This window comes from Condylura cristata, unplaced genomic scaffold (assembly GCF_000260355.1).
Source record: "Condylura cristata isolate star-nosed mole 26May11 unplaced genomic scaffold, ConCri1.0 scaffold00024, whole genome shotgun sequence".
NCBI classification, from domain to species: domain Eukaryota; kingdom Metazoa; phylum Chordata; class Mammalia; order Eulipotyphla; family Talpidae; genus Condylura; species Condylura cristata.
In genome coordinates, this window is record NW_004567125.1 from 27,232,216 (window position 1) to 27,258,063 (window position 25,848).

The 25,848-nt window shown below is 33.4% G+C and overlaps 1 protein-coding gene across 2 annotated transcripts in view; it reads right to left on the reverse strand.

The window, feature by feature from the left end:
* Nucleotides 1-25,848, reverse strand: part of TRMT1L (tRNA methyltransferase 1 homolog (S. cerevisiae)-like) — a 42,172-nt gene that overhangs the window by 8,813 nt on the left and 7,511 nt on the right. For both annotated transcript variants that reach the window (XM_012729267.1, XM_004688570.2), the window contains exons 5-11: nucleotides 25,264-25,393; nucleotides 23,746-23,869; nucleotides 22,654-22,733; nucleotides 18,208-18,457; nucleotides 17,305-17,517; nucleotides 15,593-15,783; nucleotides 5,533-5,611 (exon numbers count right to left, since the gene is read on the reverse strand). In XM_012729267.1, coding sequence (XP_012584721.1) covers nucleotides 5,533-5,611; nucleotides 15,593-15,783; nucleotides 17,305-17,517; nucleotides 18,208-18,457; nucleotides 22,654-22,733; nucleotides 23,746-23,869; nucleotides 25,264-25,393 — 1,067 coding nt within the window. The remainder of the gene's footprint in view (nucleotides 1-5,532; nucleotides 5,612-15,592; nucleotides 15,784-17,304; nucleotides 17,518-18,207; nucleotides 18,458-22,653; nucleotides 22,734-23,745; nucleotides 23,870-25,263; nucleotides 25,394-25,848) is intronic.

Genomic DNA, 25,848 nt, shown 5'->3' on the forward strand with positions numbered 1-25,848 from the left:
TTGTTCTTTGAAGAGGTAAACAAAATAGACAAACCCGTAGTTAGGATAGCACACACACACAAAAAATCATTAAATGAAAGATAAAATCTCTACATATAACACTGAAATACAAGGAATCCTAAGGGATTACTGTGAACAAATTTATAAATTTGTTAATCTCATAACAATCATAATCTACAAATGGGTAAATTTCTAGATTAAAATATGCATCAACATGAACTTGGAAAGAAACTGATGCGTAGAACAAACCAATCACAAGCATGGAAACTGAAACAGTAATAAAAATATCGGGGCAGGAAAAGCCCAAGCCTGGGGCCAGATGACTATAAATTAATTTCATTGAACCTTTAAAAAACAACCAATGCCTATCTTGCTCAACTTTTCATTTTTATTTATTTTTTAAAAGATTCTATTTATTTTTACCCAGAAGAACTGAAGAGTAGGCCAAAGGTGAGGAAGGTCAGAAGATTCACTAGGGAAAGAGTGGGGAGTGGAACAGGTGGATTTACTGAAATATACTGCTTAGCAGAGCAGCAGGCAAGACAGGAGATATCTGTTGCATCGTAGCCTTACTGGTGATAGCCCTAAGACTTAACCTCTAGGCCACTAAGGAGGCCCTCAACTTATTTTTTTAAGATTTATTTTTATTTACTTATGCATACAAGAACTGACCTGTAGGCCACAGGTATAGATCACCTTCCTGGCCTGGGATCAAATTCATGTTGCAGTGGCTGGTAATAGCTTGATAGTGCTGAGACTTTAACCCCTAAGCCACTATGGAGGCCCTTAACTTATTAAAAAAAAATAAATAAGGGAATGCTTGTTAATACATTTTATAATGCCAACATTACCTTAATACTGAAGTCAAAGACAGCAAAAGAAAATTATAAACCATTTTCCCTAATGAACATCAATGAAAAATCTTGAACAAAATAAAACTGAATTCAGTATTTTATCACATAGATTATATACCATGCTCAGCTAGGATTTATCCCAGGTGTGCAAGAATGGCTTAAAACACATAAATCATTCAAGGTAATACATTTTAAAAAAGTGAAGATAAAAGTCATGATAATATCAATAGATATACAGAAACCATTTTGTAAGACTCAGCCTGCATTTATGATTAAAAACTCCAAGCTAAATGGGAATAGAAAGAACCTACCTCATCACAATGAAGGCCATGCATACAAACCAACAGCTAATATAGTAATTAGTGGTGAAAACTGAAAGCTTTCCCTTTAAGATTGGGAACAAGACAAGGATGTCCATTTTCACTACTCCATTTTTACCTTAGTACTAGAAGTTTTTTCTAGAGCTATCTGACAAAAACAGGAAATAAAAGTAATTCAAGTCGGAAAGTGAGAAAATCTACTGATTCCATTAAAATACTACAAACAACACAACAAAGTATGCAGTTACAAAATCAACATATAAAAATCAATGAAATGCATTCTATTTGTGCAATGAAATTACATAAGCAAAGCAAAAGGAAATAAATAAAGGAAATTAATAATTCCATATATAACAATTTCAAAATGAAATACCTTGATATTATCATAAGAAGATAAAAAGATACAAGAACTATAAGAAGATCTTATTTAAGAATTTAGGTAATGACATAAGGAAATGAAAGGATATCCAATACTCATGGACAGAAAGCATTAATGTAATCAAAATGACTATCATGCCTAAAGGGAGCTATAAATTTAATGCAATCCCCTTCAAAACATCAACAATATTTAAGAAATCAAACAAAAAAATTGAATTCATATAAAACCACAAAACTCTGAATTGCAAAAGAAAACCTGAGAAAAAAAGAGAGAAATCTAGGTAAATCTGACTTTAAGTTTTAGAATAAACCAACAGTACTCAAACTAATATAATAGTGACACAAAAATAGCAATAGAAAGCAAGAGAATAGAATTTAAAGACCAGACATAAATCCTTATATACCCCAGTACCCAACCTATGATAAAGTAGCTATAGCTAAACAATGGGGAAAGGACTGACTCTTTTAATAAACAGTGGTGGGAAAATTAGAAAGCGACACACTTAAGAATGAAGTTGGGTCAGTTGTTAGTCCCATACACAAAAATAAACTCCAAATGGATTAAAATTTAGCTATAGTATCTGCAATGTAAAGCACTTGGGTGCTTTGGTAGTATGTGTGGTTGACGTACATCTGAGGTGGTGTGAATCTATTCCCCTAAATTACATACTCCTATACAGTGCTTAAACCATTAAAAAAAAAAAAAAGAGGGGGGTTGGCGCTCTCTGGTGGTGCAAGGGGTTAAGTCTCAGCACTATGAAGCTATCAGTAGACACTGCAGCATGAGTTCAATCCCCAGCCAGGGAAGGGAGGTGACCCACACGGCACAGCAGACCTCTCCTGTCTCACTCACTGTTCCACCAGCAGTGTATTTCAGTATATCTGCCTATTTATTCTGCACCCCACTGTCTTTGGTGAATTCTCTAATCGACCCTTACCCCACACCTCTGGCCTGTAATCTTAGTTCTAGTATACATCAATAAATAAATCTTAAAAAGAGCAATATTCCCCCCAATAAATTTCAGATTCAACGCAGAAAACTTAAAACATTTAATCGCAGCATGTGTGTACTTATAAGACCTGCAGCAATAAAGTATAAAGTAGAAAACACTGGCAATACACTCCATGACATCAACAATATTTTTGGTGACCGGAACCCTTATGCAAGACAAAAACAAAAATAGTGGTGATTACATTAAGTTAAAAACCTCTGTATATAAAGGGATAAAAAATACAATTAAAAAGACAATATGTAACTGTTAAGAGATTAAATCTAAGATAAATATACAAGAAAACAAACAATCCAGTTAGTAAGCAGACAGCAGGTATGAACAGCCAATTCACCAAAAAGAACAGACATCCAAAAGACCAATAGACATATGAAAAAATGTTCATCATTGCTTCCATTAAGAGAGACAGATGCAGGTTAAAAACCATAATGATATACTAGTTACAACTGTGGGAATGGCATAAATTAAAAAGACCTCCAACAACAAGTATTGGAAAGGATGTGGAGAAAAGGGAATCAATCCTATATAATGTTGGAGGGAATAAAACTGTTACAACTGTTATAAACTGTTATGGACAGCAATCTGAATTAACCACAAAAATGGAAATACCCAACAAGGCCCATTCTTGGGCATATATCCAAAGAACATAAAACCATCAACACAAAATTCCTGTTCCACAATGTTCATAGCGGCATTATTTACAATACATATGACATGGGAGAAGCCTAAATGTCGGTTGATATGATTGGATTAGTATGGTATAGCTACACTATGTACTATGCAGTCACCTTAAGGAAGGATGAAATGCAGCCATTTTCAACAAAATGAAGGGAGTTTGAGAGAATTATGTGTAGTAAAGCAAAGCATACAATAAGAACAATACTGGATATTTACTAAGAAGATAATTTGATAATGTATAACAAACTATAACAAAACCAGTGGACATCAATAAATACCATGTGAACACTTAGGTTAAGAGGGAGGAGGAAGAGAAAGGTACAAGGGTATAGAAGAGTTGAGAAAAAATAATAAATAAAAGAAGATATGGAAATAGATAAGCAGAAATGGCAAAATTTAACAGTTGTTAAAAATAAGGGGCCCTCCCTGGTGGCACAGAGGGTTAAAGCATTAAGAAGCTAACGCCACTTCAGTATGAGTTCGACCCCCAGCCCCAGAGGTGCAGTATGAGTTCGACCCCCAGCCCCAGAGGTGATCCACATGGCGCCACAGACCTCTCCTGACCCGCCCGCTGCTCCCCTCAGCAGTGTACTTCTTCAACTGCCTGTTCTGCTCCTCAGTCTGTCTCTGGTGAATCCTCTCACTGCCCCTACACCTCTGACCTTTACCTCAGTTCTGTATGCATAAATAAATAAATCTTTAAAAAAATAATGATCAATGTAATACTTAAAGGGAATTTCTAGATTATTTTGTGTTGAGGCATTACGGAGTGATTTCAAAGAGGATGTAGAATTTGAGTTGGAGGTAAGGATGGGGGAAAGGATTCTGAATGAGAGTGGGGGATGGGATCACTTCAAATGGTCAGATAGACTTTTCTCAATAGGCCCTGAGTAGGCCTTTCACCTTGATATGAAAACTAGAAGTCAGTCATCGCTCTATGAGCATCTGGTGGTTTCTTACTACTAAAGATGGCAGACTGATTAGGCTGAAAGCAGTGAGGGTCCTGAAGGATAAGAAAAGCTTATGTTCTTGCCAGAGTCCTTTGCTTTTCCCAAGTTGAAGAGATCAATAAGTCCTAAGCCTCTGTCCTTTTCCTAACTGAAGAAATAACCACTGGTCTCCTTCTTATGACTTAGAAGAATATAGTCTGGGGAGCTCAGCCAGTTCTAGGTTTCCCAGTAAACATGTTCTCCCTAACCAAAAAATCTGTATGTACTCTCCGGGTAAGGATAAAGTCACCCCTTTCTTACCTGTCATGTGAAGTCTCCCTATCTTTGTCCTTGATGTCCAGGTTCTAAAATGCAGGATAAATGTTCCTGGCCTGCTCTATTATTTTCTAGAATTCATAACCATGTGAATTCCCATACAGATTTTATAAAATCGATCATTTATCTTTTGCTAACCCATTTGCTATTGTTTTGATTATTTATCCAGCCTGAGAAAAACCCAGAGGGGATGGGGTTATTTATTTTGTGCCCTACAAGAGTAAAAATATGAACAATGGTTTTGAGTGAGTCAAGTCTTGCCTGTGCTAATAACAAATTTTGGGGGTTCAATTGTGGCAAGCACTTAAAAACAATGTGGTAGTTTTCTCATCTAAAACAAGAGAGTTGGGCTTTATTTCCCTTGTAAGTTCAGCAAAATGTTGTATTTGTAATTTCTCTAGTTCTGAGCAGTGTGCAGCACATGATACATATATAAGCACTAGCAGGAAAGGCTGATTAGATCATTCTTAATCTAAGTGTATTGAGGTGTGATGAAAGCACTCCTTGGGTATTAGCTGGAATATTAAAAGCATAGTAACTAACTGGTAGTAATGCAAAAGCTCAAATCCATTAAATATCTCATCTTGCATGTCATCAAACAGCTTTAACTAAAACAAAAGCAGGCATTTCCTTTCACATGTTCTTCTCCCTTAAAACTAATTTCTTGATCTGAAGGGAAAAAATGAAGAAAAAAACACCATGCACATACCAAAAGAACCAATTCCTTGATAATTTATATTAGTTAACTCTTCTATAACACTGTGATCACAATTACTCTCTAGTTCTATAATTGTCAACTGAAAAAAGTAATTCTTATAATTTAGAAATAATTAGTTTGCAGATTAGCCAGACCGCTCTTTGATCTCATTGCCTCTTAGCACTGTCATAAACTTAGTAGAATAATGGCAGGGAAATTTGAAGAATGAAAACACCTGAGGTTCATAGGAGAGGAATCATAATTACTTGTCTAAATTTTCATGTTTGCATTCAAATCAAGTTTGAATTTATTAATAGCTAAGGCACATACCATAAAGGTCCAAGTTCTATTGCTGTCTTCCCAGGCATGCTTCCATGACAGTTACAAGGCAGCTGTCTATATGGATTTTCTGTGAAAGGATTAAAAAAACAAAACAAAACAAGAAATCAAGGGAGAAATGACAATGTATAAGGTAAGAATTGTTATATTAATAATTTGGAGCTAATATATACTGAGGATCTACTATGTGCCAGGTATTGTGCTAAGTATTTCATATGCATCTAAAAATTTAATCTTCAAAATTTGCTGAAGTATTGTTTAAAGCTCAGTTACATGTATCAGAGGATTAAAGCTTGAGGTTACAGACTCCAAGTCAAATGACTTATTAAAGGCAATATTTTTATTAGCTTTTAGTCACCATACCCCATGAAGTAATTTTAAGTAGGAGAAAGTCTTGAAAAAATCTCTAAGATATTCAAATTTTAAAATCAACTGATTGGGGGCAGAATTTATATATATATATATATATATATATATACACATACATACATACATAAATATATGTATATATATTTACTTTATGTGAAAAGGCTGATAGGTTTTGACAAATATAACCAGCATCCCATGAAAATAGATATTTCTCATAAATTAACTTTTGCAAGAAAATAAAATGCTTGATTCTCCAGCCTTGATTCATATTCAGACTTCAAAATGTAAGTCAGAATCTAATTTAGTTCAAAGAGCACTAAGACATCTTATTAATCAGAAAGAAACTGAGAGATGCATATTTTTAGTTTCTAAAATGGAGCCACATTCTACACCATGGATATTTCAGTTAATTTGGGCCTGGAAGAGTAATTTTATTTATTTTTAACAATACTGATATATTTTTTTTTGCCTGTGGGTTTAAGAGAATAGTTATTCTAAAGCAGTTTCTCTCTAATTAACTTCCCCCAATCCAGATCATTGCTAGGTTGACTATTAATTTCCTAGGAACCAATGGGTGTGAGATATACACAGGATTTCTGATGATAGGGAATTGAGTGAAGTCTATAGCTTTGTGCCACAACTATCGCTCTGTTATTCAAAACAATTAAATAACATAGCACATACCCACACATGTGGGATCATATTTTAGATTTATTTAAATGTCTCCTTCACTGTTTGTTTCTAGATCTACTCTTCTGTATTATCTAACTACAAGCCTTAAAGGAAAGATGTGGTTATCTTGAAATTAGTTTTGAGAACTATATTTTCTAGACATCAATATATCCAAGAATTTTTCTCTGGATCCATTAAATAGCTAATTTACAAATAAATACATACAGTGTTATCCAAATTAGGGCATTTACACTTATGGTTCTGCCCATTATACCCACTTACCACAGACAGGCATCACACATATGAGTTTGTATTAGTCAGTACGTTTCTTGATGCACTTTGAAAAATGCTCCCATCATACAAACCTACATCCTTTCCTGAGTCCCTTGCCTATGATTTCTTAGTCCTGGGTCAGTATCAGCAGCAATTCCCTCTCTGAGGAGTCAGGGCTTTTGTTTCAAGTTACCAGCAGTAAAAGTGAAATGGTAAAGAAAGAAAGACAGAAAATAAGTATTTCCAGGGTAAATTGTGAAGGCAATTCCAAATGAGGAATTACAAAAATTTGTAGAATTTTATTAAAGTGCAAAGAATTAAACTTTCTTTGATATCTTTTAAAATACTATTAAAATGAGTGCAGAGTAATAAACCCAAGGATAAATAAAATGGGAAGAAGGTGATGAGAGATGTTAATAAAATGTTAGAAGGTGGGATGAGTTACTCATAACTCAGGGGGTTAACTGATACCAAAGTCAAAGAAAACAAAAGCTGAGGTCTGAAATGGGCAGATGGGCTACCAACAAAACAGCAAACTCTCTGGCATTGTGGGACCCCAGAAAGGCCTAAGAGTTGAAGGTGCTGTTTCTGAAGATAGGTATAGGGTGGTACTGTAGCAAAGAGGCCTGATGAACATTTTTTAAATGGTCCAATTAAGAATCTTAAGATCTTCTCTAATATCCACATTCAGGCTTCTGTATCTCTCCTATCACAAAGATAGGGTGAAACTGACATGCTGAGGATCTGAAAAGGGACATTAGTCATAGTTAAGGGTGAGATGGATAAAAAGAGAAGGATTAAATAAAAGTATTTAGTTTGCATAAAGAACTGGGGTGCAGGCCAGAGGTGTAGGGGTTGGAGGGTATGAGTGGATTCAGAGACAGAGTGGGGAACAGAACAGGCAGATTTCCTGAAATATACTGCTAAGGGGAACAGCGGGTAAGACAGGTAATGTCTGCTGTGCCACGGGTGCTCGCTTCCTAAATGGGATCAAACATAGGCCATAGCAGCAAGAGTGCTGAGATTTAACCCCAAGGCCACCAGGGAGGTTCTGGATTAAATATAAAGGTTCTGGATTAAACATAAATTAACATTTACCAGTATAAATTGTCAGGTTTTTCAATCTCCTTCCCTACCACAGTTCCCCACAAAGTTGATAGAAGATTAGAAATTTCTGCCTTAGAAAATTTACTAATTGAAAAGTTCTATATATACTTATTGGCATTTGAGGAATTTCCCAGTGAAAAGGCTAATTGCTATCTTCTCATCACAGTAAAATCCGTCAGGTTATAAGCTCTGCCCCAAATGCTTCCAAACAACTTTCAGTGTGGACAACAAAGACTAAAATACATTTAATATCTACCATATGACAGACACTGAACAAAATTATAAAATAGGAAGAGAAACAGGAAATAGAGAAGAATTAAAAAAAACAGTTAACAGCAATACCAGTACAAAAAAAAAACCTCCTGTAAATTTAAAATATAATTAACTATAATCAATATTCTTAGAGTAGTTAAGATTACATTTCACAAGACTTAGAGTAGTTAAGATTAGATTTTACAAGAAACTATAGGGTACTATTAAAAAAAGATATGGACAAAAATTCAAATAAGTTAAAAATGAATAAAACAAATTTAAATTTAGAAATGAAGACTTATAAAATATCAAGGAAATCTACAGGTAGAATTAAATGCCAAAGAAATGATTAGTGGCTATAAAAATATGTATATTTATATATGTAAAAATGTGTGTATGTGCATTCATGAAAAACAAAGGTTCAATAGAAAAGATCCAAAATAGAATTAAAATAAATTCCTGGAAGATAAAATTTGAGAAGAAAATTATCAAAGAAATGATACAAAAAATTTTTCATAGTTGAAGACTCAAGTTCCTGACTTAAAAGGATTCACAGACTGCCCAGCAAATGAAATAAAAAAGACAAATTTATACACACCATAATGTAGCTATTTTAAATTATATTCTAAATATTTTAGAATACTGGGTAGAGATATTGTAAGCACATTCAGAAAGAACAAACTTACAACAGTCTAAATATAAAAACTGCAGCAAAAATTTTAATATTGGAAGCTAAAAACAGTGGTGTAACCCAGTGAGAATAGCACATCTTAAAACAACTAGCAACACCAAATTTGGGGAGGGTGTGGAGAAAAAGGAACTCTCCTGCACTGCTGGTGGGAATGCAAACTAGTACAATCACTATGGAAAACTATTTGGAGTTTTCTCAAACTGCAAAAAGTGGAGTTTCCATATGACCCAAAAATCCCACTCCTAGGTATCTACCCAAAGACACAAAAACACTGATTCAAAAAGACACCTGTACCCCCATGCATATTGCTGTTTTATTTATAATAGGAAAGATATGGAATCAATCCAAATGCCCAAAAGTAGATGACTAGATTAAAAAGATCTGGTACATATATATAATGGAATATTACTAAGCAATCAAAAAGATAAACTCATGCCTTTTGCAGCAACATGGATGGAGCTGGAAGGGATCATGTTCAGTGAAATAAGCCAGAAAAAAAATACAGATGGTTTTCACTCATAGCAGGAACATAAAGGACTGGGGAAGGGGGGGAGGGGATGTGGAATAGGGAATGAGATAAAATATTGGGGGGGGGTGTAGTACCCTGGACTATGGTGATGGCACATGGGTGACTTGGTGATGGAAGCCCATGAATATTATAACTGAGATGGAAAAATGCACAAAATGATGTAAAAATAAACAATTATATTATTTAAAAAACAAACAAACAATGGTACAGCAATGATCTCCAACCTATGTTCTACATGGAACTGTGTAACTCTTCTCAGAAAGTTGAAAGAACAAATGTTCATTCAAAATGAGAAGGTAAGCAAAAAAAGCAGAAAACTACAAAGATCCAAGACAGGAAATACCACAAAGAGAAATCCCAAGGAAATTTCCAGGATGATGGTTATAAGAAAGCCTTGAACAGCTTTCAGCAGACTTAGAAAACAAACATCCCAGACCAGACAGAATAGGAAGACTGTCTGCAGAAGATGAAACCGGATCCCAAAGATCATCCAATGTGTTTCCATATGGAAAGGAGCACTGAAACTACAGCAAAACGTTTAGAGATAGATTATGAAAAGTACATAATATACATAATACATTTAATCATTAATTCCAGAATTATTAAAGTTATAAAAGAACATTACTATAATATCAATATACCATAAGGTTTATTTGTATTGTAGCAGCCTACTAAGCTAGGCACAGTGATGCATGGCTCCTGTATCCCTGCATAATCTCCTCCTGAGTGTATGTGTCACTTCTAATGACTAGAATATGGCAAAAGTGATAGGTATTATTTTTAAAGCTGGGTAACAAAAGAACATGATTCTATCTTACTTGTGCTCTTTTTTTTCTGATGAAGCAAAGCTGTCATGTTGTCAACTATTTGGCAGGGAACTGAGGGTACCAGCAGTCAGCAAAATACTGATGTCTTCAGTCTAACAGCTAGGAACAACTATGTGAATTAGGAAATAAGTAGAGCCTTTTTAAAAAGGCTTGAGGTTATTAAAGCCTTGATAAGTATCTTGATTGTGCCCTTGGGAGAGAATTGAGCTAACTGAATTAGCTAGGCATGCTCAGATTTTTACTTATAGAAAGTATGAGTTAATATATGCTATTTAAAACACTGCTTCCTAGAGTAATTTGTTACAAAGCAATAAACAGTTGTTACTAATAACTGCTAAATAAAAAATTTTAATTTTTAAGTGAAAGATATAAAAATTTAAAATTATTTTATAATGTTTATACCTATAACATAAATACTGAATTATGATTAAGCCAACAATGGAGAGTGGAGGAATGTGTATGTAATGTTAAGAGACTAAAAACTCTTCTTTTATGAAAGGTAGTTAAAAGCATGCAGTATAATAAGCATACTATTTAGAAACTGGGAGATAAGCAACAAAGAGAGCAGTAAAATTTTAGATGGTTACTTTACGGGTTGGAGCATTATTTTATTAATAAGATTTATGGAATGATTTGGTTTTCTAAACTACATATTACAAATTGACAAAATTAAAAAATTCTGAATGAGCTGACTTCTTTGAAAGTCTTCTCATTTATACCCTGTAAGTTCTTTATGAATGCAAACAAAAGACATAAATAAATTCAGGTGAATTTAGCCATAAGTGGTGGTGTGTGTACGTAGATATAGATAGACCCTAAAGATGGGATCAGGCTGGAGTAGCAAGAGAGTACCCCAAAATCTATGTGTATACATATATATATATATATGTAGGTACACAATGGAATACTACTCAATGATCAAACAAGATAAACTTGTACTGTATATGGCAGCATGGCTAGAACTGGAAAGGATTATCCTAGGTGAAATAAGCCAGATGGTGAAAGATAAGTACTAGATGGTATTTACTTATAGGTGGAACTCAGAGAAACTTAAACAAAGGATCAGAGAAAAAAACTTTAAAACCAAAGTTGCGAACTGATCACCGTTCTGAAGTATCCTGGGGAGAGGAAGAGGGAAGAAAACAGGGTAAAAAAAACACAATGGGCTAGGTGTTTTGGTGGTGGGAAAACTATGATCACCATACCTGAGAGAAAAAAAACACACTGTATTTCTTCATAAATGGTAAATCATTAATAATTTTTAAAATAATTTAAAATGTTTGATTAAAAAAATAAAATTACTGTAGTAACAGACTCCAAAATTATAAAGAAAATGAAGAATTGACTGAGAAGGAAAGATACTGCATTTTTATGGACTCAAGATGAAATCTGAGCAGTGTATTTGAGAGTTTAGTTGCTTGCTGATATTGTAAAGCACAACATACTAAGAAATGAAAGGGTTAAACATTCAATATAAGAAAGAACTGATTTATGATTTAAAGAGCATCATAGTAACAGAGGGTAAAAGCTGAGTTCTCCTGAGATTTTTATTTTAATTGCGATGAAATCTGTATGATGAACATCATTTAAATACTGAAGACGTCTATTACTTCTTTCAAAAAGAGAAACTAAATTAGGGAAAACAAAACAAATCAAAAACTACAGGCCACTAAACTATTTTCTTATGTACCCAGGAGGTCCAAAACTTTCCAAAGTTTCATCAAAGAGATTTAGGAAACTTTATTTTTTAAAAAGCCAAAGTTTTTTTTATATTCTTCCGACTTTGTTACTCTAAAAACAAGAAAGAAATCCTAAATGGTGTGGAAGAGTCATTATACAACTCAAATAATGCAGTAATATGTGAAAACCTAAAACCTGAAAGACCATAATATTGGAAGAAAATCACATGGACAGTGAATAGCTATTAGAAACAGAAATAGTCATAGGGGTTATTGATTATAAAAGACTTGATTATAAAAGACAAAGATGAATATAAATAGCAGCCCTAGGGTAATGTTAAAAGATGGTTGGAAAATACCACCAGAAACAGTTGGCTATGTTACCCTTCATTTGGTAGATTATAGAGCATATCTGCCTCCAGGTTGTCTTGAAGAAGATAGGTTTAGTCTGGAGTATAAAGACAATGCCTCAAACTTACTTGGTTAACACTTATCTACATACCCAGGAAGTTTAATTACTATAGGATAAATCAAAGATATCCACCTAGATACAGCATAATTAAACTGCTGAGTCTCTCTCACACACACAAACACACACAGACAAGTGCATGCAACTTCAAAGCAATAAAAAATAATTTATCAAGTACAAAAGAACAACATTACAATCAATGATTTCTCACAGAAATGAGTCCAGAAGGTTCTGGGATGACACAGTGCAAGTACTAAATAGAAAAAAAAAAAACTACAGTCAATTCTACAACTTTCAAAACTAGTTATGTACCACATAATGATGTTTATGTCATGACAGGACAGTATATATGACCATGGTCACTAGGTATAGCTGAGGTGTGTAAGAGGTTATACCATTTAGGTTTGTATGAGTACATCCTACAGTGTTTGCACAAGGATAAAATCACCTAATGACAAACTTCTCAGAATGCATATCTGTAGTTAAATGATGGATGATTTTATCCTTCAAAAAAGGTGAAATAAAGATATACCCAGATAAGCAAAAACTGGGAAAGTTGAAATGACATTGTAATTTGAATTCAAAGACATGCCTTTTCTCTTCTTGCCTTAATTTTTTTGAAAATCATAAGCTTACAAAAATGTAATGCTGTATTGTTGGATATGACAATGATACTTGAAAAAACAAAATTGTTAGTTTCTGTCAATCTTAAGTCTATTAATTGGAGGTAGATACATAAAAGTATAATCTGTTATTTCTAGAGCAGTCATTAAGAATATAACTGAAAAATATATAACTAAAAAACCAACATTGGAATTAATTAAAATGACACCCTAGACATATTTAAGGCCACCGAGATTAACAATGGAGAAAAAAGGAACAAAGATGCAAAACACCAGTAAGACCAATAAGACAAATAGTGAGAAAGATGATACAAAGCCAATCATTTTAATAACTGCATTTAAATATAAATGGTCTAAACACTAATTAAAAGCAGAAATGATCAGACTGTATAAAAAAGAAAGATGTAATAATATGCTTAAGAGACTAAGAATAAAATTATAAGAAAAATATATTATGTGAATAGCAACTACAGGTGTATTTATTATAACAATGCTTTCACACAAGAAATATTACAACAAAAATGGTTATTTCATAATAATGAAAAGGTCAATAATGAAGATGTAACAATTACAAATATTTATTAATATTTTTAGAAATAAAATGATAAAGAAAGGATGAGCTCTACTATGGTCATAATTTTCCAAAGCTAAGAAAAATATAAGAATTGAAACAAGAAGAAAACTTTCTTGAAATGAAAAATTTGAAAATGCGTGATAAAAAAGGTATACTACGGTTTAGAAAAACCGATCATAAAAGGACACACTCTAGTAAAGTTAACTATTTCAAATGTAAATCCTTTGAGCAGCCAGGCAAAATGATCATATCACATAAAAGACAGAAAAGTTACAATAGTATTCAGTAACAGAAGACAACAGCAGAATTTCCACAGGGTACTCAAAGAAACTCTTCAGACTCTTTAAGTTTAAATGATATGAACATTAAGCTCTAAACATCTATGAAGGTGTATCTTTTCCATGAAGCCTCTTGATTAAACTCAGAAAATTAGTCAACTAAGAAATGATGAGAAATTATGGCAAAAAGACCAATGATAAGCACTGAATATATGTGCACAGGCAACATCAAATAGGAATATTACTTATTCTAGTAATAGATAGTATGATGAAGAAAAATTATGAAGTGAAAATGGGAAGATGACCACATTTAAGATGAAGCCAAAGAAGCCAAAGTACACTGCTTAAAACTGGTAAATCTAAATTAAAAATGTATATACATATTTACTACTACTAAAGTAAACATCAAGATATTAACAAAGGTTAACAACAGAATAAACCACTACCTAGCTTAGTCAAGTAAAAAGGAGAAAGGAGAAATGCTAAAAATATTAGACACCAAGAAAGCTAAAAAATTACACACCGTTTGTTCAACTCTATAAACTAGAAAGGCTAGTGATACTGTAAAATTTTTAATGAACAAGTAAAGCTGATGTTAGCTGACCACAGTCACAAAAAAAAAAAAAAAGGGAAAGTTCCAAATTCTTTTTAAGGGATTTTAAACTTATTCCAAAGCCCAACCAAAATTATGCTAAAAAGGAAATTATGTACCATTTGACTTATGAACCGTGAAACAAGTCCTTTAAAACTTAGCAAGTAGAATTCACATTAAGAAAATATTTTTGATTAATTTTTTCTAAAAATTTAGAAAGGTTCAATAGTGAAAAATTTTAGATTTCAGGAGAAAAACCATATAATCATCCTTACATGAAAAAGCATGACAAAATCCAACATATTGATAAAATACAATAAAAATGGAAATGAAGGATATATTAAAATGATAAATGACAGTATCTCAGATTTATACCAAGTCAAAGTACAAGAGAACTAAAGTAATGTAATGGATGCTTTCCTTTTCTACATCAATTAGCACTGTGGTGAAGTAATGGGACAAATGAAAACTGTACTAGGCTTCAAAACCATATCTATTAATCTGCTTTTTTTAATTAAGGAAAAAAAAATCCAGTAACAGGAACATTCTGAAATTAGAGCATTAAGGAGGGCCTGCTTTAAGCAGATATTAAAGAACACAAAAGTCTCTTGTAATTAAAACAGTATGTAAAGGTCTGTGAATAGGCAGCACAAGTCACATTGTTTTCCCTGATCCCAGGCCTGGCATATAGTAGAGGCTCAATAAATGTTTACTGAATGAATTTCTTAATTGATGATTTTTATAATCAGCCAGAAATATGAACATTATTTTTTATAAAATTAATGATTTCAAACAGCCTAGACAAAGAGGCAATCTGACTTCTGTTCCTAAAATTAGTGAGAGTGGAAACTAAGTTATTTCTAGATGTTTTGATAGAGGGCAGGGCTAGAAAGCACAAATTGTATAGTATGAGTAGATAACTTTAATAAACTCAAACTCACAGGAATGTCTTGTCTGTTGATGAAAGGAAATCCAGTATGGGAAATAAAGTTAGCACTGTAATCTTTAAAATCAAAGGACAATATGTATAATTAGGGATGTGATAAAGATTTATTCATTGGAGGCTTATATATAAATTAAACATAATGTACAGTCAAAAAAGAAATTTGCATTTACCTTCTACCATATTACCATCCTTCTGAAAAATTCTCTCTTCACACCACTGACAGTGGATCAGGTATTGAATCTTCTTGGCTGTTTCATCTGCAGAAGTGGGGCCCCTCAAAACTCTTACAACTATCAACACAAAATGTTCCAGAGCCACTGCAAACAGTACTTCAATGCCTTTGTTACATCGGGCTGCAGCTCTGAAAACAAAATTTTTGAAGTTATTTCATGGGGCTTTTAATTTCTCTTTATTACATTGATATTACATTGATAACACTAACCTACACAGTCAAGTATGGATGGATGACAGAGAAATTTAACTCTTACAACATTGCTTTTGAAAGATCATTACTCTAACTTCTATACAAACTGAAATAGATGAAATAAAGTTTGGCTGGGTTGCCATTCACTAGACCTTTTTCTTTGTGATGACAGCTTCTTAAGAGCACTACATTCTTTAGTTTTCAGTATGACTTTATTCCTTGTTATCACCACCACCTTTCTTATCTTTTTTTTTGAAATAAAAGGTTCTTGGGAACTTCCCTGGAGGGTTAAAGCACAGCACTATGAGGCTATCTACAGCCACTGCAGCACAGGTTCGATCCCTGGCCAGGGAGGTGACTCACATGGCACAGGAGACCTCTCCTGACCCACCTGCTGCTTGCCCTCAGCAGTGTATTTCAGTAGATCTGCCTGTTCTGCTCCCTGCTCTGTCTCTGGTGAACCCTCTCATTCCCTATACCTCTGGTCTGTGCTCCAGTCCTTATATTCATAAATAAGTCTTTAAAAAAAAAAGGAAAAAAAGAGAGAAAAGATTCTTCTTGATAATATGTATTTGCTGAGCATTTACTGCATACAGGTTAATATGCTAGTTGCTGAATATTCAGTGAAAGACGACTATATAAAGTCTTTGCCATTATTCATTTTACAGCCTTCAGGATTCAATTATACTCAATACAGTATTCATTTCCCTCTGTGGTTATACATACATGTAAATACGTATGAATTTGAAATTGTTGATATTACATTATGATTCTTCCACGTGAATAGTAGGTACTTTGGCATATACAAACTGAACACCAGAGTTTTCATTTAATTAGGAATACCCCAGGGGCCTATAAAGTCTAATAATCTGTATTTATGGTAGGAGTATGAGGTAGGAATTTGAATCTAAATGACATGAGACTTAGTGCTGGGTTTTGTGAACAGACTGTCTGATTATCAATTACATACATGTATTCTGAATGTCCACTTATTCTCTAATGCAGCATTCTACATAAAATGATACTCAATGAGTTTGTCTTTCTTAAACTGTTTAGAAATCCTGGTAAGAGAACGTTTTGTTTATAGGTAAGATCATTTCATAAAATCAAGTTTATAAGCTATCATTTTATTCAAACTGTAAACAAAGAAGATACAGTAGACATAAAGCAAATAACTATTTCTAAATCTAAAAACAAATTTTGATTCCTTTTCATGGTAAATTATTTATACTTTTTTCTTACTATACTATTTCAATAACATTTTAAATTGAAGCTATTTCAAGTTTAAGTTTTTGAATCAAAGTATAACACATACAACATTAAGATAGTCAAACAAAATTATAGAAATGCAATACAGAATTGTATTTCACTCATTTTCAAAAGTAAAATAAACACTTGTTATGTCTTCTTTTTAAATCACATGTCAAACATATAGATAAATGGTAGGCAATCTGGTACCTTGCCACTGCAGCTACAACAATTCTGGCTGCAAGCTCCTTGTAATATTCAGTTCGGACAATATTACAGCCGTAGTGGCGCCGGGCAACATGTTGTGCCTTGGCATATAGAGAACTGATATCTGTAGAAGTCACTGACACTATGCCAAGGTTTCTTATATTTCTGAATGCAGAATCTAGGTAGTTGACTGATGTTCCAAAAGGGTCTAGGTGTCTAAAATCAGGAAGAATATACACATTAAAATCAAGTTAGTTGATTTTATACTACTATAAGTTACTTCTAAAGATAAACTTCCATGGATTCAAAGCACTTTCCAAATCGACTTTAAACACATAATTTGGTTTTCAAAGTAAGTGATAAAATGCCATATAATCTCAGACATGTAAATATTAATTAAGTTTTGGCCCTCCCTGGTGGCGCAGCGGGTTAAAGCACAGCACTAAGAAGCTTAAGCCACTTCAGCATGAGTTCGATCCCAGCCTGCCCTGGAGGTGACCACATGGCGAGGCAGACCTCTCCTGACCCGCCCGCTGCTCCCCTCAGCAGTGTATTTCATTGATCTGCCTGTTCTGCTCCCCACTCTTGTCTCTGGTGAAGCCTCTCACTGCCCCTGCACCTCTGGCCTGTACCCCAGTTCTGTATGAACAAATAAATAAATCTTTAAAAAAATATATTAATTAGGTTTAGAGGAAAAACTGTCAAAACCAGGAATGTTATTATAATTGCTAGCAAAAAATTCTTATTGCTTTTTTTAGGCTAATGCCAAAGAATACTAATTGTATTACTATAAATCAACAACAAATTTTTCACTTTTAACCTTCTACCCACACACCCCCAAATGCCTTCACCCCCCCCCCAATCAGATCAGTTTAGAAAGCAACATAGCACTTTTTTTGCACTTACATAAAATCAAAAGATCTCAAATGCATCAGTACATTGGCATCCATTTTGGTCACCTTAATATTACCAAAGTTTTCCTCTCCTTCTTCAAGAACATCATCATTTTCTCCCTTTTCTTTATTGTCTACCACCACTTTTAATTTGTTTAAATGGCAATTTTCCTGAATCAATGTCACAGAGTTTTCGTTCAAGTCATTAATTGTAACCTTCACTGCATTTCCAAGATGTTTTGCCCATTGTAATCCCATTATTCCTTAGAGAAAAGGGGAGGGAAATGAGTTTTTAAATTGTAATTATTAGAGCTTAATAATAAAGAATATTCTTTATATATAACCAACAAACTATTTTAAATCCTAATGTTTGTATAAACAATTCTTATTTGCGCTCTCACTGCAAGTCTAGGAAGAAAAGTTACCAAACAAATGTGTCTAATCAATTTTCATAATTATTTTTTACAAAACTTTTTTTGTAGCCCCTCTTCAAATAAACCTTCATGTATCTCCTTTATTTGTGAAACAATATTTTTTTCTTACATGAGGCTTTTTTTAAACAAAAAAAATCTCACACAGAAGCTCAAAATACAATATAATAAAGAGTGAGGCTTTTCTGATTGATTGGAAGCAGGGTAGCTGGAACTCTTTCTGCTGAAATTTACCTTAATGCACCAAAATATGAAAACCACTGTCTTCAACCAACTCTTTTCAAATACTACATGACAGCATCATTGTGAAGATAAAAAAGGCAATTTTGCATTTATAAGCAGATGGTCAAAAATTCAGAAAATCTTTTCTCAAGGTTTTTATAGTTAGATTAGAAGCATAAGCAAATTTATTACAAAATGAGAGATGATGATACAAGTCTAGCTAATATAGATTAGAAAACTCTTCATATACTAGAAGCACTGACCACTTTCTTTATACATGTGTCTTAAGTGTAAAGGTAAAATAAAATGAACATCTGTTATGTACCAGGAATTTACATACACTTCCATATTCGCATAGCATATTTGTGAAGTTTTAGTATCTATATTTTAGAGATGGGGAACCATGTAATATAAGTGCTGTGAATCTAATGCAGATTTACAAAGACACAGTAGAAAGAAAAGGCTGAAAGATCTTAACATTAGTTTTAATGATTTCAGATGAAAAAAATGAATAGTTCATGGCAATATTATTTATAATAATCAAGACATGGAAACAGTCTAAGCATTTAATGACAACACAACATTAGTAAGCCATAAAGAAGAAAATCCTACCATTTGAAACAACATATGCTGAGTGAAATAAGTCAGAAAGAGAAGACAAATACCAAATGATTTCATTTATATGTGAAAAAATACAAACTTTTAGAAACAGAGAACAGATTTGTGGTAGCCAGAAATGGGAGAGTGTAAGATAAAGGAATTGAGTGAAGGTACAAATGTGCAGCTATAAAATAACTATGTTATTGGATGTAGTGTACAGTTAACAATAATTTCCTCTCTATTTGCAAGTTGCTTAAGCTCATCAAAGATATGAAAAGCTCTTATAAAAAGGAAACAAAAATTTACGTGAGGTCATGGATATTATCTAAAATTTTCGTGGTAATCACTTTATAATACATATATTAAATCATTATGTTATACACCTTGAACTTACATAATGTTATATGTCAATTATATTTTAATAAAACTAGAGAGGGAAAAATGACTATGCTATTAAGAAATATATAGCATTCAGTTTAGGGTAGACATTTAATAAGTATTATTGTAAAATAATAATAAAAATTGGCCCTCCCTGGTGGCGCAGCGGGTTAAAGCACAGCACTGAGAATCTAAAGCCGCTTCCGCATGAGTTTGATTCCCGCCTGCCCCAGAGGTGACCACAAGGTGTGGCAGACCTCTCCTGACCCGCCTGCTGCTCCCCTCAGCAGTGTACTTCGTCGATCTGCCTGTTCTGCTCCCCACTCTGTCTCTGGTGAAGCCTCTCACCGCCCCTAGCCTCTGGCCTGTACCCCAGTTCTGTATGCACAAATAAATAAATCTTTAAAAAATAATAATAAAAAGAAAAGAAAAGAAAAATAGAATAGGAAAGAAGGATTGTATAAATTGGAAAATAAATTTGGAAAAGTGGGCCTCCCTGGTGGCCTACAGGTTATGTCTCAACACTAACACCACAACTGTGATCCCCAGTCAGGAAGCTAACCAACATGGTACAGCAGGTTTCTTCTATTTGGCCCCCTGCTCCTCTCAGCGTGTGTTTCAGTAGTTCTGCCTGTTCTGTTCCCTGCTCTGTCCCTGGTGGATGCTCTCACCACTCATACCGCTGGCCTACAACTCAGTAAGTCTGTGCAAAAAAAAACTGGGTACAGTTAAAAAATAAAGAAATTTGGGCCTTCCCTGGTGGTGCACCAGGTTAAAGCACAGCACTAAGAAGCTAAAGCCATGTCAGCATGAGTTTCATCAGTGCCCGGAAAGTGACCACATGGCCCGGCAGACCTTTCCTGACCCACCCACTGCTCCCCTCAAGCAGTGTGCTTTGTCAGTTGGCCTGTTCTGCTCCCTATTCTGTCTCTGGTGAATCCTCTCACTGCCCCTGCACTATAAAGTACTGGCCTATATCCCAGTTCTGCATACATAAATAAATAAATCTTTTTTAAAAATAAAGAAATTTGGAAAAGTATGTCAGGATCAGAATATGGAGGACAGTAAATTGTGGACTGGGAAATCTGGATTCTATTTAAGCAACGAAGGTATATGATTTCTTTCAAATGTGAAATATTATTGATGCAGTGTTTCAGGTATCGGTGTCTGACAACAGCACTTATTACAGATTGGAGAGAAATTGACCAAAAAATCATTGCAGTAGTGGATATGAAATGAAAAAGAGTATCAGTCACATCACAAAAGAAAATAGAAACAGGGTTTCTGGTGGCTGCGTGAATGTGGAGACAGTGGAGGGAAAAGAAGTAAAAAAAAGTCAAATGTGAATGGTTCAGATAAGAAGGTAGGTACTAGTAGTCCCTTTTGACACATGAGGAAACTGAAGCACAACTTCCCCTGATTACACAGCTGGAATGTGATGAAGCTAAAATTTGAATCTAGGCAGTTGCTGAGAAGAACTTAAGGAAAGCTAACATATACGATCATTATGTTAGTACAAACTTCCCAAGAATACTCACCTGTGACCTTTAAGAAGAAAGATTTAGGATTGATTATAAGTGGCTTTTTAGAAATTTCCTGTTTTTCCATTATCTTTTCTCTGGTGTTAGAATATTTTGGGAAAAATATTCTCAGTCTTAAAACAAATAATCTGTTATGTCAACAAATAATTACCAGATAACCACACAAAATATGGAAGGGGAGGAATATAGATTAAAGGAGACTTCTGAAACATATCAAGCAACTGAAACTGAAATATAGTCTTTGTCTGGATTTTCATTTGAATTAATAAAATTATGAGATAATTGGGCCTACCTAAACATATGACAATATTAAAGGGAGGAATACAGATTAAAGGAGACTTCTGAAACATATCAAGCAACTGAAACTGAAATATAGTCTTTGTCTGGATTTTCATTTGAATTAATAAAATTATGAGATAATTGGGCCTACCTAAACATATGACAATATTAAAGAGTTAATTATTTTTAGGTATGATAATGGAACTTTTTTAAAAGACCTCATGTTTTATGTGGTATATATATACAATGGAATATTACTAAACAATCAAAAAAGATAAACACATGCCTTTTACAGCAACATGGATGGAACTGGAAGGGATCATGCTTAGTGAAATAAACCAGAAAGAAAAAGAAAAATACTGGATGGTTTCACTCATAGCAGGAGTATAAAGGACCAGGGAAGAAAATAATCATAATAATGAACAACTACATACCAGAGACATATTAGAGGGGTGGAGTGGGGAATGTGATCAAAAAATGGGGTAGAAGGGGAAGTACACTGTACTATGGTGGTGATACACAGGTGATTTGGTGATGGGAAGCCTATGGGGATTACAACTGAGACGGAAAAAGGCACAAAATGATGTAAAAATAAACTATAATAATAATAGGAATAACAACAACAACAATAATAAAAGACCTCATCATGTAGGGATTCAACTGAAATACTTATAGATAAAATGATTTAAAAATAATGACATAAAGACTGGGGGAGTGAAGTATGAGGAAAGGTGCATGGAGATACAGATACAGAATGACTGAGTGTGACTGTTTCTGAAGTGACTAATGGATACACAGATATTCATATATTATACTATATTTTTACATATACACAGATATTTATATATTATACTGTATTTTTACATATATTTGAAATATTTTCACAATAAAAATTTATATTAGATCTTTAATTATTATATAAAATACTCTGCAGGATATATCATACTTTCTAAGAAAAGACTGTGTGTATCTGATAAAATGGGGTTCCAAAAAAGCTTCATTACTTACCAGTTGCTCCAAAGGCATCCAGACACTCCAAAGGTTTTCGTTCCTCAGTCAAAGCAGCCAACGTACAAAATATTAACTGCCTAGAAGAAAGTATAATAATCTGAAATAATTATACCACCGCTTCATTATTGTACATTTTATTTTATTTAAGAAAATTAAAAATGGTTAAGAATTGGGGTTCCTATTTATAGTACAAATAATATATCCACACTGTGGGATAATACACTCAAATTCCACAGGGATGTAAATTTCTATATCTGGTAATCTCCCAGCCCTGTATCTCTTCATCTGTTCATCTGTATCCTTTATCATATCCTTTAATCACTGGTAAATACAAGTGTTTTCCTGAGTTCTGTAAGTTGCTCTAACAAATTTCTGAACCCAAGAAGGGTCCTTGGAACCTCTGATCTATAATCAGTAGATCAGAATCACAAGAGATAGCCTGGGGTTGAAACTGGTACCTGAAATGTCTAAGGAGGCTTGGAGTGTGAAAGTCTAAAGGACTGAGTCATTTACCTGTGAGATCTGACCCTATCCTCAGGTAGGAAACCTAGATGGTGTCAAAGAGAATGCCTGGTGTGGGAAAGAAAATTTCTATACATCTGTGACCAGAAAGTGTCTGAGTAAAGGGTACTGTGGGAAGATAATTCAGGGAAGAAACCCACATTTAGAGAAAAATAAGGTTTTCCTCTACATACAGGAAAAAAGACCAGGTTTCCCCCTGTTATTAGATTCAGAGATCTAATAACATTCCCTACTTTGCAGTATAAGAACTAAAATTCTGTGAAACTATGACTCCAAATGGATTCTACTAAGAAGCTTTCACTATAAATAATGATTTCAAAAGTAAAACTTACCAACAAAAGCAACAGTTGGTTAGCTAATTATTCAAGGTCAGGCCTATGTTTTACCCTGAGAAACTGAGAAATTTTTGGTAGACAAGAAAACAATCTTTCTGAAAAATGCTAAAATGGATTATATTCTTTTTGTACCTAATTTTTATATTTCAAGATACTGCAATGTAAAGATCAAGAGAAGGTCATTTATAATGATCTGAAACATCCTATAGCCTCTTTTTTCAGTGTATCTTACCGATTTAGTTTCATTTTGGGATTAAAGTAGGAATCTGTTTTCTGAGGTATAGAATAGTTAGGACAAACTTGTACATCTGTGTCTGCTTCTTTCAAAATTTCATTAGGTGGTTTAGCAGCAGATGCTAAGATTTAAAAAAAAGAAAGATTTCCAGTGAAATATAAAATAATTCTAAACATGTAAAACAACATACATAAACACATTCTAAAAGATAATTTTCTTTTATAATACTTTGTGTTAATGTAATTAATTGGGTGGGTATTAATAAAAAACCCAAACACTGATATATTCAGCACTGTCTTTGGAAAAAGGAAAAGTAGCACTTAGTTACATATTTGGTGAATTAATTTTTTTAACTTAAAATCTTAACTGTCTAGCAAATCAAATCATCTGTATCATAATATGTGGAATCAACCTAAAATAATACAAAATCTCAAAATAACTATTTCCCATCAAATACAAGATTTATTTATAGTGGTTAGCAGCTATATGGATTTTATTGATATAAATCATTAGAAAATTGCTTCCTCTGAGTGGTTACAAACATACCATAACTCTTATGGCTGGCAAAAAAAAAAACCAGTAGATATCTTGAACACGTATACTTCAGAACACTTTCTCATAATTATGATTTTAAGTCATAGACTATATTCAAATGGCTATCAAGTAATGGGAAAATATTGCTCTACATTCACTACACATTAGAAACAGCTATAAATTTATATTTTTAGCTATTATAAATTTAGCTAAAACACTAATGTATATATTTTTATGTATATATATTTTAAATATCTGAGAGACATTTATATGTGTAGAAAAAAATAACTTAGATTCTTTGTTTGAATTTCCTGGTAATATTGTAAGCAGAATATTAACTAAATACAATAATTTCTCTTCTACAATGACACATAATAGTAATCTGAGTGTTCCTTCTATATCTACCAAAGTGACATGTCTCACAAGATCAGCCTTCTTGAAACCAGGTTCTGTGGCAAAGTTAGGCTTTAGAGAAACTTATTTCAGTGATTTTTTTTCCTTTTTTTTTTTAAAGGCACATAGTCCCATTTTTTAAGTATAAAAGTCACTTAATTACCTACAATGGGTGCCTTTGAGTAGGAGGGCTTAATGTTGAATTTCTAAAAAGGATTCTCTCAGTAATAAGCTATTAATAAGTTGGTATCACTCAGCATAATAAATAACTTCCTTTCCCAGTGTTTTTCAACAGTTATTGATTCATTATCATAATTATTAGTAATCTTTCATTAAGATGCTTATATTTATTTGACCATCCATTGCTTTCTTCTATCCACTTATTAAATACATCTGTTAAATTGAGGACAGGTAGATGTTGATGGAGGGGGCCTCAAAGAAAGAAATCAAAACTTGATGTAAAAGATTAGTAATTAAGTAAATGATTTAGTCAAGTTACTAGATTTTACCTGCTTATGACTGTAAAGAATAATTGGACCACTGTTTAAGGATTTATTATTAACATGTTAATGAGATTTCTCAACTTACCAGCAATAAACTTGGATTTAGTCTCTCCTTTATTCACATGGCGCCTAATATGTCCTAGCATATCGGTCCTTCTGGTGATTGTTGCTGAACAAATGATACAATGATAATGGGCGCCCATTTTACTGGAAATCTATTAAACAGAGTATTTAATTTAAATACATAAATAAGTTACTAAGACAATGAGTTTATTTAGGGTTGCAAATTTAAGTATGTTAGGGTGTCCTGGGTTTAACAGTATAGAAGCTAGAATTAATTCTGTCATGTGACTTTGAAAGGCTCTTTATTTCCTTACCCCACATTTATATATGCTTTTCAATTGTACTTAACCAGAGGCCTCAAAGTTTAATTTCCTAGTTTTTACTATTTACTCTAATCAGAAAATAACTGTACCCTATTTTTATAAGTGGCTTTTACAAATGGCATAACACTAGCAGAGGTGGCTGTTAAGTGTTTTAACTACTAGCTCTCTTGGAAAACAAAACCCTGATTTGTAGTGCTCGCAGCTTTCTGTGGTCCAAGTACATTTATTTCATGGCCAATTTCAAGTCATAATTGTAACGGGTGTCAAGCTACCAAGAGATCACT